This window comes from Cololabis saira, chromosome 12 (genome assembly GCF_033807715.1).
Source record: "Cololabis saira isolate AMF1-May2022 chromosome 12, fColSai1.1, whole genome shotgun sequence".
Taxonomy (NCBI): domain Eukaryota; kingdom Metazoa; phylum Chordata; class Actinopteri; order Beloniformes; family Belonidae; genus Cololabis; species Cololabis saira.
The window spans coordinates 15,047,497-15,061,456 of record NC_084598.1 but is presented as its reverse complement, the minus strand read 5'-3'; the positions used below and the strand labels follow the sequence as shown (position 1 = coordinate 15,061,456).

General features: G+C 49.8%; 1 protein-coding gene across 2 annotated transcripts in view; it reads left to right on the top strand.

Moving 5' to 3' along the window:
* The window catches only part of kcnd1 (potassium voltage-gated channel, Shal-related subfamily, member 1), an 89,014-nt gene that overhangs the window by 26,169 nt on the left and 48,885 nt on the right, over nucleotides 1–13,960 (top strand). For both annotated transcript variants that reach the window (XM_061735669.1, XM_061735670.1), the window contains exons 3-4: nucleotides 3,263–3,508; nucleotides 7,524–8,236. In XM_061735669.1, the coding sequence (XP_061591653.1) occupies nucleotides 3,263–3,508; nucleotides 7,524–8,236 (959 nt within the window). The remainder of the gene's footprint in view (nucleotides 1–3,262; nucleotides 3,509–7,523; nucleotides 8,237–13,960) is intronic.

Genomic DNA, 13,960 nt, shown 5'->3' with positions numbered 1-13,960 from the left:
TGTTGCTTTATTGCGTTGCAGCTCGGCGCTCCGTAAATCTTCATCCAATCAGTACAACGATGTGCATTTGTGCAGAAACGACCACAAAATGGCTCCTGAACAAAAATAGCTTTTGGTTCTTTCAGGCATTGTGCTGTGGTGGCAGAACAAGCGGAGCCGAGTCCGTGACCTCGTCTCAAGCCTCGACAAAGAAATACAGTGGCTTGGAGTCTCGGTGAAAAATAAAGCTCAACACCGTGGTGCTAACTGACAAGGAAGCAGCTGATTAGGGACAGAAAGCATAAGCCTCGTAGCTGCCTGGTCTAGTCTGGTGCCACACAGAGGCAGGAGGATGGACCTGGTTTGTGATGGGATCTGATCCGATCTTCAGTCAAGTCAAACATGGACAAACATCACGTCTCCAGCTGTTAACACATACTCTCCGAACGCATCTGAACTTCCGGGGGAAGAAGGACGTGGACCCGCAGACTCATGACCGATTTAAGTCTCCACACCTGCAGGTCGGTTAATGAGATGAGCTCGGAGGTGCGATTTAGAAAATAAAGTTAAAAACATTCTAATGTTTGAGGTTTGCTTCGCGTGCAGACGATGAAGCAAACCTCAGTCATCTGCAGAAGCTGCAGGTGTCATCAAGAGCAGAGTCATCCCTCTTTACGTTCCAGAAGGTGTTGGACACTGTCGTCCTCCTCGTCCACCTTCAGTTGTAAACTGCTCTCAGACCTCAGACCTCAACCCCACAGAGCATAGCTGTCAAGTTTTGTATTTAAAAATACGGGAAATTTTCCGCCACTGTCCCACCAGCCCAAACGAGGACCAGTATCTTACATTTTAAGACAGATTTATGAAAAATCTAAAATACCTACCTGTCAACCATTTACAAACTAAAATTATGTGCTCAGAATCTGATCGGCCGACCTTTGTCGACACTAAAATGCTGCGCACATTCATATGTGTCACGGTTTGACACTTCCCCCAGTTTGACTTTCAGTTTCTGTCTTGCCCCGCCTGTGTCCCATCTGCCCTGATTGTGTCTGCACCTGTGTCTCGTCATGTCTCGTTATCCCCTCAGTATATCTTGTCTTGTCATTCCTTGGTTCCCTGTCGGTCCGTACTGGTTCTTCCCTCCATGTGCTCCTGGTCTTTATCCCTGTTAATTTTGTGTTTTTTGATCCTGCTCTGCAGCGCCTTGTTTTTGCCTTTTGTGGATTAAATCCTTTTTGTTTTTGAGAACTCCTGCCTCTGGCCTCCCTCTCTCTCCTGCACTTGGGTCCTTAAAATACCAAATCGTAACAGAACGGACCGACCACAATGGACCCAGCGGGAGAGCGCCTCACGTTGAGGGAGTTTTTGCGCCGGGCTGAGGAGTATTGGGACCCCTTTTGGGGAACACGCCTGGCTCTGGGTGGGCCCAGGAGCCTGCAGGCTCAGGGGAGGCTACGACGACTGCGTCAGCGCCAGCCCCAGCCTGTTCCGGTGGGGGCCCTGGACGCACCTCTTCCTGTTCCCGAGGTGGTCCTGGACGCATCCCAGCCTGTTCCCCCCTTCTGGGGAACACGCCTGGCTCGAGGCGGGCCCGGGGGTTCTCAGCCCCAGGGGAAGCGACGGCGTCAGCGCCAGCCCCAGCCTGTTCCTGCTCCAGCGGTGGTCCTGGACGCATCGCCCCCAGTTCCTGCTCCGGCGGTGGTCCTGGACGCATCGCCCCCTGTTCTGGCTCCAGCGGTGGTCCTGGACGCCTCAGCTCCTGCTCGAGTTCCTCCTCCGGTGATGGTTCCGGACCCCCCTCAGCCAGCTCCGAGGACCCGTGTCCCCCCTCGGCCAGCTCCGAGGACCCGTGTTCCCCCCAGCCCGCCCTGGATGTGGACTGTGGGGACATCTGGGATCTGTCCCTTGAGGGGGGGCCAGCGCCCCGGACCCGGGTACCCCTGCAGCCGGCGCCCCGGACCCGGGTACCCCCGGAGCCGGCACCTCGGACCCGGGTACCCCCGCAGCCAGCGCCACGGACCCAGGTCCCCACTCGGGCAGCTCCGGGGATCCTCTGCCCCCCGACGCCGGCTCCCCGCATCCTGTCTGCTCCTGTTCCGGCTCCCCGCATCATGTCTGCTCCTGTTACGGCTCCCCGCATCATGTCTGCTCCTGTTCCGGCTCCCCGCATCATGTCTGCTCCTGTTCCGGCTCCCCGCATCATGTCTGCTCCTGTTCCGGCTCCCCGCATCCTGTCTGCTCCTGTTCCGGCTCCCCGCATCCTGTCTGCTCCTGTTCCGGCTCCCCGCATCCTGTCTGCTCCAGTTCCGGCTCCCCGCATCCTGTCTTCTCCTGTTCCGGCTCCCCACATCCTGTCTGCTCCTGTTCCGGCTCCCCGCATCCTGTCTGCTCCAGTTCCGGCTCCCCGCATCCTGTCTGCTCCAGTTCCGGCTCCCCGCATCCTGTCTGCTCCAGTTCCGGCTCCCCGCATCCTGTCTGCTCCTGTTCCAGAGCCCCGTCCAGTCCCAGAGCCCCGTCCAGTCCCCGAGCCCAGCCAAGAGTCCCCGTCACGCCCCCCGCCGAGACCCACGCCAAGACCCAGGCCTAGGCCTCGGGGACGCCCCCCCGAGCTCTCTCGCTGGTCTGCTCGGTCCCGAGGTCGGCCCCCGGAGCTTTGGCCGTGTGTGGCCTGGCTTGTATAGATATTTTCACAAGTCTTCGCTTTTTTGGCAGAAGTGTTTTCACTCTTGTTACATCCATCCAGAGTTTTTTCCCGTTGTCGCCACTAACCTTGTGAGAACTGCCACCCAGGCTACAGCAGGGGGCAGTTCTCGTGAGGCTAGTGACAATTCAGTTGGCAGTTTAAAACGTATTATATATTAAACAGGAAATTTACCGGAAAATGCTAATCCGAGAGTATGGTGGGAAAGAGGGGTGAAACATGGTAGTTTCCCGGCCAAAACGGGAGATTTGACAGGTATGCCACAGAGATGCTGTAGACCGAGCTCCAGAAAGATGTTCACACCCAGCATCGCACCTGAACCCTGAGCAGCTCTGGTCCAGAAGTACTGGTACTTCCAGCAGCTGGTCCCACAAGGACAAACTCACTGTTCACACCACCAGACAAGTACAGACATGATAAATGTGGGCGTTACCAGCTCAAAGACGTATTTGCCTGTTACTGGGACATCAGATCACGTTTAAGGGTGAACTGGTGCAGAGGAACGTTTAGTTCTCAGGACTTACATATTACTAGTCTTCAGGAATGTTGGATCTCTAAACTGTGGTTTGATTTCTGCAGACGTGGAAGAACACTCTGGACCGCTACCCCGACACACTGCTGGGATCCTCAGAGAAGGAGTTCTTCTTCAATGATGACACGCAGGAGTATTTCTTCGACAGGGACCCCGAGATGTTCCGACACATTCTGAACTTTTATCGCACGGGGAAGCTGCACTACCCCCGGTCCGAGTGCATCCAGGCGTTCGATGAGGAGCTGGCCTTCTACGGCATCGTGCCGGAGATCATCGGGGACTGCTGCATGGAGGTAAACCTGTAGCCTCGGCGTTTGTAGTGATGTCTGCCTAAACACTGGTGCTGGTCTCTGTGGACCTGCAGGTTGCAGGAGTTGGACGGTCTTTCTGGGTGTTTTATCTCCTTGAAGATGGGGAAAATGAAAAAAGTGCTGTGGAGTCCTAAAATTAAATTCCTAAACCACCAGTGCTGCTCCACCATTTTAACGGAGTCCGAAGCAGTTTACTGTAACCCAGGACAGAGCCACTTACACCAGTTAGGCCACATCTACATACCATAACCTGGGTCAGTCCCAGTCTGTGAACTTTGGAGCACACGTGGCCCACATCTGGTCACATGACTGAGCCAGCAGCTAAGGTATCTGGTTGTCAGTCTCCTTTGGATCACTTGAACTGGGTAATATGAGAGGTAAAAACTGAAATAGATATCGTAAAAGTGTTCTCACATGACCCCCGGCGACCCTCCCAGACCACTGGGGTTCAGGATGTCCCTGAGTGCAGCAGCTCCCAGCTCCTGTAGTCGTATTTTTCCTCAGATGGGTTAATAATACCTGAATCAATTACAGAGTACTTTTGTGTACCTTTGGCTCTTTATTTCCTCCTAATGCTTGACTGTAATGTTGGATATTCTGCTGCTGCACGCATTAAGTCTCTCTGGAGAGGAGCATCAGCAGCCAAACGACTAAAGTGTAAAAACTCTGATGGATCTGCAGGGAGATTGCTAACCAGCGCTGCTCCAGAGCCCCATTATCAACCTCACACTCGTTAAAGCAGGAAACACCAGCAGCACCAACCGACTTGCCCGTCAGCCTTTACCCGTCCTGGCAGGCTTGGTGCACTGGGAGGGAGGTTTCTGTGGCGAGTCATAAACAAGTCATTTGCTGCCTTCCCACTCTCTGTACAGTAGATCATAAACACAGTAAATGTTAGCCTTGTCTACACGGGCTTTTATGTGTTTATGTGCTTCTTTTTACAGTTGACCTGTGCAGTGACTCATGAGTGAGTTCTTCCTCCGTCACTGACCGTGTTTCAGATTCATCCTCTCTGCAAACTCTTTTTAGTGCTTCTCTCCTTCTCTCCTCATTTATTTTACACACACAGTAACTGTAGAGATAACACCACCTGTGTGTCCTACTCTATTTGATCTCCGTGGTATTCTGACCCCACTGTTAGAGCCTGTTCAGTAAGACCCGGAGGAGGTGTGTAGGGCCTGCCCAGGCGGAAGGCCTTCCCTGGGCCTCCTCTCGGCTGGGGACATCTTCTTCCCGGCTTGAGAACCCTCCGGTGTCCCCTAGGGATGGGCGGTATGGACTAAAAAATGTATCACGATAATTTCCGGCATTTATCCCGATAACGATAAAAATTACGATAAAAAAAATACCAATTCAACTCCACCTTTTCAACTATAAATCTATCTCGCTCTCAGATCTGCCATGTTTGTTACACAAAAACGTCATCAACAGGAATTTATCCTTCTTTCTTTCTTTCTTTCTTTCTTTCTTTCTTTCTTTCTTTCTTTCTTTCTTTCTTTCTTTCTTTCTTTCTTTCTTTCTTTCTTTCTTTCTTTCTTTCTTTCTTTCTTTCAGGTTCATTTCCTTCCTTTCTTCCCTTCCTTCCTTCTTTCCTCCTGCTCTCTCCTTCCTTCTTCCCTTCTTCTTTTCTCCCTTCCTTCCTCCTTTCCTTGTTTTCTCCCTTCCTTCTCTCCTTTCCTTCCTTCCTTCCTTCCTTCCTTCCTTCCTTCCTTCCTTCCTTCCTTCCTTCCTTCCTTCCTTCCTTCCTTCCTTCCTTCCTCTTTTCTCCCTTCCTTCCTTCTTTCCTTGTTTCCTTCCTTCTTTCCTTCCTTCCTTCCTTCCTTCCTTCCTTCCTTCCTTCCTTCCTTCCTTCCTTCCTTCCTTCCTTCCTTCCTTCCTTCCTTCCTTCCTTCCTTCCTTCCTTCCTTCCTTCCTTCACGTACGTTGTGCGTGGATTTAACGCAGAACCATAAATCAGCTTTACACAAAAACGTCACCAACGGGAAATGTATCGTTTTTGTATGTATTTTTGTATTTTTTTGTATTTTTTTGACGGTTTATCGTGAACGGTAAAATATCGCCCATTCCTAGTGTCCCCCCAGACAGGCTGGAGGAGTTGGCCAGGGAGAGGGATGTCTGGGTCTCTTAGGCTGCTGCCTCCGTGACCCCAACTCCGATACGCAGGAGTTGATGGATGACTAAAGCTGAAGAACTTCAAGTCTTCATCCTTGACCCATCTTTTAAATGCTATCCTGAAAGTACCCTGAAGTCGGGTATTAAAAGCTAAAGCCACTCAGTGGGATCATTGGAGATCAGAAGGAGAGGACCTGGAACCTGGAGAGTAAAATAGTAAGAGAAGTCGACAAGAATTGCTTGAAGTCTCTAAAGACGGACTGGAATTTGCTGGACTTGGTGGAATGGGTTCTTCACTGCAGGAACCTTGGAAGTCAGCATCCAAGAAAAACCTCATAGATCCCAGACTGAAGGTAGAACATCTCAAACATGGGGATGAGTTCTGGTGACGCTAAAGTGAAGGGAGAGGCCGTTGACTCAAAAACACAGCTCACACGGTGGCAGGAGCTTAATGCTGTGGGGCTGTTCTCCTGCTTCAAACACGGGAAACCTGGATGAACTGGAACCACAAACCTGGATGAACTGGAACCAGAAACCTGGATGAACTGGAACCACAAACCTGAATTATCTTGAACCACAATCCTGGATGATCTGGAACAAGTAATTTTTTTAGTTATGAATCTTTATTTCGGCTTGTACAGAACAAGATAAAAAGGAAGAAAAAAAAACCAACATTTCTTTTGCCGAAAAGGTGTAGGCTGAAGCCGTAGCTTATAGTGCCTACCCTTTTTTCTTTTGATCAGCAAAAAATATGAGACATTAGCTTTTACTCAGTGAAAACAAACAATACATAAAGTAAGTAACCATGGAAGAACAGGCTAGGATCCCTCAAGAGTGCTACCAGGAGAGACTGTTGTCAGTAGGGTTGCTACCCGTCCCGTAAAATACGGAATTGTCCTTTATTTGACAAAAAAATGTTGCGTCCCGTATTGAACTAATACGGGACGCGATTTGTACCGTATTTTCATTAACTTTTACACCATATTCTAGTTGAATTATTGAAATAAATTAACCTTTACACCAAATTCTAGTTGAATTATTGAAATAAGTAACTTTTACACCATATTCTAGTTGAATTATTGAAATAAATTTACTTTTACACCATATTCTGGTTGAATTATTGAAATAAATTAACCTTTACACCATATTCTAGTTGAATTATTGAAATAAATTAACCTTTACACCATATTCTAGTTGAATTATTGAAATACATTAACTTTTACACCATATTCTAGTTGAATTATTGAAATAAATTAACTTTTACACCATATTCTTCACCTGTAGGCTATATTATACATCTGGGCTGATGTGCACATTCATAGCTTAGGAGGCTATTTCAGTTGCTAGAATGGCTGGCTGTCTGTACAGTCATGCAAGTTCAATGCTATTAAAGCACTTTAAACTTTAAATCAAAGCATTTTGTTTTTTCATATAAAATAAACACATTTTTATTCAGTTTAGAAGTTTAGGGGCTTTTTTTTGGCTCCTGCGCTGCTGAAATCAGGGCGTCCCTTATTTCTATTTCTGAAAGGTGGCAACCCTAGTTGTCAGGTGTAAGTCACGTTGAAACTCGTTATTGATTATCAATACCGGCTAACCTCTTTTGGCTGAGACATATTTGTTTTCTCTTGTTTCAGTACATCAGTAAAATAACTTAGCTCAGATTAGCTCATTTTAGCTCAGTTTAGCTAAGTTTAGCTCAGCTTAGCTCAGTTTAGCAGCTTAGCTCGGTTTAGCTCACTCTAGCTTAGCTTAGCTCAGCTTAGCTCCGCTCCTGCTGATGGCTCTTTTGGAGCCAGGTCAGTTATAATGCTTATAACACAATCTTGACGTTACCTGTGAAGTAATACCAGTAACTTTGCTCTTTCCTCTTCTCGTTGTGAAGGAGTACCGAGACAGGAAGAAGGAGAACCAGGAGCGTCTGGCGGAGGACTGTGAGGCCAATGACGGGACAGATGCCCCCCTCCCTCCAAACAGCTCCTCCAGGGAGCGTCTGTGGCGAGCCTTCGAGAACCCTCACACCTCCACCATGGCGCTGGTCTTCTACTACGTCACTGGCTTTTTCATCGCCGTCTCCGTCATCGCCAACGTGGTAGAAACGGTGCCCTGCCGGCCCGTGAAGGGCACCGTGAAGGACCTCCCCTGCGGGGAGAAGTACCAGCTGGCCTTCTTCTGCATGGACACGGCCTGCGTGCTCATCTTCACCTTTGAGTACCTGATGCGGCTGTTCGCTGCACCTAGCCGCTGCAAGTTCATGCGCTCGGTGATGTCGGTGATCGACGTGGTGGCCATCATGCCCTACTACATTGGCCTGGTGATGCCCGAGAACGAGGACGTGAGCGGCGCCTTCGTCACGCTCCGCGTCTTCCGCGTCTTCCGGATCTTCAAGTTCTCGCGCCACTCGGCGGGGCTTCGCATCCTGGGCTACACGCTGAAGAGCTGTGCGTCCGAGCTGGGCTTCCTGCTCTTCTCCCTGACCATGGCCATCATCATCTTCGCCACAGTCATGTTCTACGCTGAGAAGGGCACCAAGGGCTCCAGTTTCACATCCATCCCGGCCTCCTTCTGGTACACCATCGTCACCATGACAACGCTGGGGTAAGTTAGCATCAGTTTAATGGTGTGTGTTCGCTGGCTGCTGCGATGCAAGACGGCGGGCAGATTTTGTTTTCGTGCCGATGACTGTGCTGCTGCTGATACCGTCACCATGGTAACCGCAGTGTGCGCCCCGCGCTGTAAACACTTGCGGATTTACCATCGTTACCGGCCGCGGAGGAGAGTCTTACTCTCTGTTTCCAGCGTGAAAAGAGATGGAGTGCGTGTTTGCCTCCCACTCGTTGCTTCTCGAGTACGGTGGTGTATCTTCACCCCGCTGCCGCCTACACTCATCTCTGCTGCCAGTGTGTGTGTGTATGTGTGAGCGTGAGTGTGTGTGTGTGTGCTCGCCCCGCAGCTCTCCAGCACTGATCTATTATCTCCCGTTCAAAGAGCCTTTGGAAACATCAGAAATAGAACGTGAGTCAGAAATCTGCCATAAGTTCCAACCATACTGCTGTGACACACACACACACACACACACACACACACACACACACACACACACACACACACACACACCTAGCCTCTTCTCCATACAGCTGTACCTGTCTGTGAATGGAGCGTGTGAGATCAGGAGGTGTGAATGGAAAAGTGTGAGATGCGTTCAGTGACTCCAACGGTTGTAAAGCGGCAGCGGCGTTAAAACGCTGCCAGCTGTGAAGCTGCAGCATCAGAGAGAAGCTGAGGTTTGTGTTTGGCTGCTGACTGAAGCATCCAGGTCCTCCTCATGCCTGTGGGTGCTGCGTCTGGGCTGAAGGTCCAAAACTATTAACCAAGGTGATTTCCTCTCAGATACTATCATAATATCACCGCAGACGTTTATTGTAACTGAGACGCGGCTATCTTAAGTGTTCTCTGATTGGCTGAATTCCTGCAGGCTTTCTATGAGGGACGGGGCTACTTCATGTATGTAAACAGCTCCTGCTGCAGGTCGTGGGGATCCAGACCCAGCCACCAGAAACAGGGCCTGGAGAAGTTACTGACGCCCTCCATCCAGGACCAGACCAGAACCAGAACTACAAATTTCTGACGTCTCTGTCAAAGCAAAGCAGCTAAATCTGGAAAGTGTTGATTGATCCTCACAACCAATCCCACACTTCCTCAAGACATTATGAAGACTTGAAGCAGGAGCGGGCCGGTCCTTTCTTGGCTGCGCGGTTGAACACGTTCACGTTATTGGTTGTTGGTTGATGCGTCGACGTTAGATGGGGACATTGCCGACGTTGGCGGGGCTTCACTGGAAGACATCCTTCTCATGATCACAGCCCATGAACTCACCGCCGGATGTGGTTGGCTGAGGTCCTAAACAAGGGTTTCACTGTCGTGTTTATTTCTGTTTTATTTTAAGATTGGTTTCAGAAATGTGTTAAAGTTAAAGGGCTTCTAGGAAGTATTCTGACACCTGAACACCAACCCTGTAACCTCAGTTACCACAGGCTAGCTTCTGAGCCTAGCTTAGCTTGTGGTTGTCATCTTACATTCTTTCTGATCAAATCAAATGTATCCATCATTCTTCGTTGCTGATGTTCCTACTGCTGTTGTTCCCACCGACCGAGTGGTCGATGGAGGTCCTGCAGGTCCGGATCCAGACCCTAGTGGTGGGTAGAGGAACTGTAGGTACAGGAAATAAAGGAAACAGGACAAAAGTTTTGGGAGTGATACAAACTTTGTTTTAGTGCTTCAGTCTGTCGGGGGATTCGGCCTGGGTCCGGGTAGTTAGGACACTCGCGTACTGTAGATCGGCATTAAAGCGGTTCACCAACTCTGAGCTGTGTTCTGACTCTGGATCAATACGACCAGCTAACAGAATCTCAGCAATCCAAAAACACTGAAGTAGGGAAAGGCCTAACATCCAGGAGCTGTCTGATGATCATCTGTGTTCTCCCGCATGATGGATCGTCTCGGCACCCAGACAAGAGCGATGCGGCGGTTCAGAGATCACTCCCAGATCCTAATCCCGTGAAGGACCATGTCGTGTCCTCTGAAGGAGAGAGGCCAGACAGGAGAGCACAGATTGGGATCAACGCAGGGCCTCTCCTCCCCTCCTCCTCTCCTCCTCCTCCCGTTCCCTCCCCTCGGTCCATTAGCTACTAGCAGGGAGAAACTTCCCTCTAATTGTACTTTCAGAGAGGAGAACACAAGCCAACCTTTTACGTCCCCCTCCTCTTCCCTTCTCTGAGTTCTCTCAATTCCTCTTTCTCTCTTTCTTCCTTCTCCTCCTACTTTTCTTCTCCTTCTTCTTCCTGAGCAACAGTAAAACAGAACATGATGAAGTGCAGTTTAAGCCCAGACCTCCAGTGGCCTCTCTTCTCTCCTCTCACTGGTATTTGTGAGTCTTTGACTCATTGTCCAGTTTGACCTCTGACCTACTGGACGTCTTTGCTGCAGACATGAAACCCAAGCAGCAGAGATCCACGGCTGTCCGGGAGTCGGAGTGAGAGAAACCCGACCCAACGTTGTGGTTTTATCATGTTATGCCTCACTTGGGCAGAGAAACGGCGTCGAAGACGAGGACTCTCATCTGCATTAATGAGGTTTCAGGGAAGTTTCATGTTTCATGTTTCCTGATGGAAAAGTCTGGCCTCACGGACCTCCGGCTCCAGAGATGTGCGTCCTTCACGTTAACAAGCAGTTCATGTGGCGTTAACCTTCGGCTGAACCCGCCCCCTCAGGAACAAGACGGGCTTCACTCCTGACCATGGACCAGGCATGTGACGGGCCGGGGGTTGGGCTGCACCCAACCTGGAACCTGAAAAACATGAAGCCAAGCCCGGAAAACCCTGAGAGTACACCCGAGAGTACACCCAAGAGTACATCCGAGAGTACATTTGAGAGTACACCCGAAAGTACACCCGAGAGAAAACCCTAGAGTACATCCAAGAATATACCCTAGAGTACATCCAAGAATATACCCTAGAGTACATCCAAGAATATACCCGAGAGTACATCCGAGAGTACACCTGAGAGTACATTTGATTGACTTTCGGAGTCAAACGAAGTTCAGCTCCAGTAATTCATTCTCCTGGTTTCCCCCCACCCCATCCCCCACACTCCCTCCGTCTCGTTCCTTGTCGGCACTCCGATCTGCTCATTTGTTTCTCTTTGTTGAGTTTGTTATCTCTCTTTTTCATTGTGCTGTTTTTATTGCTCTGCTCCTGTGTTTTATCACCGCGCAAACAAAGCGGAGTGGGCTCATAAACCCGCCGCAGCCTCTCCAGGAGCAGTGCACGCTGGGAGAATCTGCAGCTGGAGTGCCGGCCTGTTTGGGTCCCGGCTCCAGGTGATCTGCTTCCTGCAGGTGATCTCGTGGGAAAATCTTTAAATGAAACCAATGATTGTCAGCCTCACAGAGGAAAACTTTCAAAGGCTTGTGGTATGAGGAGAATGCAGCGAGTGAACGCAGCAGAAGACCTGGACGAGGACGTTTTCTGTGTCATCATGACATTGATCTCGTCTTCTAACTCAGTGAGGTCGGACTCTTTTAAACACAGACTGAGCCGTTCTGTTCTTTTATTGCGTGGTCACACTTCTCAGCCGTGACGCCCCCGGTGGGACCCCAGATCTCTTCTTCCAGGGGTTCTGGTCCAGACGGCACCACCAGCAGTTCTTCTTAAAACTCCTTGGCAACTTCAGTCCGAAACGTAGAAGCCACAGAAAACGCGAGCGTGAGGAGGAAGACCTCATAGACGTGACGGCTGTATCTCCTCCCGTCAGGTTCCTGATACCTCAGCGTCTCAGTTACACTAAATGAAACACAACAACAGAGAATACGCTCTGAAGTCATTTGTAATCAACAAAAAGAACAACCCTCCAGAACATTGGTTGATGCTCGTGGTGAAGCTCCGGCTCGGCCAACCGCGACACGACTGTCGAGATTGTTGCTGCACTAAAAGGCCCCACAGCCCACCAAACCACCACCCTCCCTCCACCACCCATCCATTGCCTACCATCCATCCACCACCCATCCACTACCCATCCACTTACCATCCATCCAAAAGTCAGGTTTCAAACTGACTCTTCAGAAAACCTGGGAATAACATCTCAGTTTGGTTTACACCATTCACGTTCCAGAGCAACACCTTTTCTCCTTAACTTTTGGGACATTTTCACAACTATCAGTAGCGTTGCTGCAGCTAACCTGCAGGCCAGGTGTTGGTTAAGTGCTGCTACATTTCAGCGGCCAGTCCAGGGTGTTGTCACATTTTACCAGAGAGAACTCAGTCGTTTGATTGGATGGCTGAAAAGCAAGCTCACTGATTCTGAGAGTGAGGATGGACCATCTTGTACTGATGTGGGATGTTTGGTGATCAACAAGATGCTGCAGAACCAGGTCTGGAGTCCAATTATACTCAGTCACATTAATGCTGATGATGACTATTTTTAAATGAGGCTGTGTTGAAGCGTTATGGTCGCGTTAACCTCGGCAGTTCTGGTTAAAAGCAGAATCACTCTCATCAGCAGGATTGTATCATCACTTGATTGCGAAACACCTTCCTTTCAAACATGGAAACCAACTCTTCACCGAGAGAAGCTGTTGTAGGTCTGACATTTCTGCTGAACCGTCTTCAACATTTGTCATGTGATTAATACATGAGTGCTTTTATCCTCGGAGATCAACGCTGAACGTCATGTTTGTGGCTCGGGAGGAGAATCGCATCCACCTGAAAAGCATCAGCGTTTATATAAGAGCTGCTTTACTGCCGTCGGTATACTTTGGCTGCAGAGTTGGTGCTGCTGCAGAGCACTTTGCCTTCCACATTATTTATAGGAACAAGACAGGAAGCAGCCATTTACTCCCAGGAACAGGATGTATATGAAAGCGAGGGCCGTGTGCCGTTATAAACCAGCCAGGATGGAATTAGAGGCCATCCCAGCGCACGGCATTAATGCCTCAACAGAGACGGAGGCGTCCAGCGGAACGCTGCACCCTGAGGTCAGACAGCAGCGCATCACAGGAGTATCGCCTCCGCTACCTGTCTGAACGTATCCTGCTGACTGCCAGCAACACAGAGCTCAGGACCCCACTAGGACCACATCTGGGCCCCATCAGGACCACATCAGAACCCCACCAGGACTGCCTCAGGACCCAATCAAGACTACATCAGAACTACATCAGGACTTCATCAGGAGGACATCAGACCCCATCAGGACAAGGAGTCATTTTACGTAGCGACACCACTCCTGAACAAATGGGGGCAGCAAGAAGGTTGACGTCCCAGTCCCTGGCAGTCCAAGGGTCTACATAAGACTTACTAAACTGTCACTATTGCAAAACCAGAAATATATGCAGTATTCCTACGGACCACTAGGATCAATGAGGATCAATGAACAGATTAGATGAGGATGAATGCAGGGCCGCGCATAGTTAGCATCACTTAACATGAGTTAATACATCAGTAAACATCTGGGTGGTGTCACAGGAAGTTTTTCCAGTTCTGATTATAACACCTGAGACATCCAGAGAAACAGGGAAGAGTCAGTGGTCCCCTCGTGAACAGAGCAGGGGCCTCATCTATAAAGCTTGCTTGCGCAGAAAAAGCGCCTGAAAGTTGCGGAAGCCGCCATCTACGCAAAGCCTCGGATCTAAAAAGAAAAAACTAACCGAAAAATCTGCTTATCTTTACGGCAACTCGGACCCTCCCGTAAGAATGTACTCAAGACACGGGGAACTGGCGAGGCAGGCTGTGGGGCGGCAGTAGCTCAGGTGGCAGAGCGGGTCGTCCA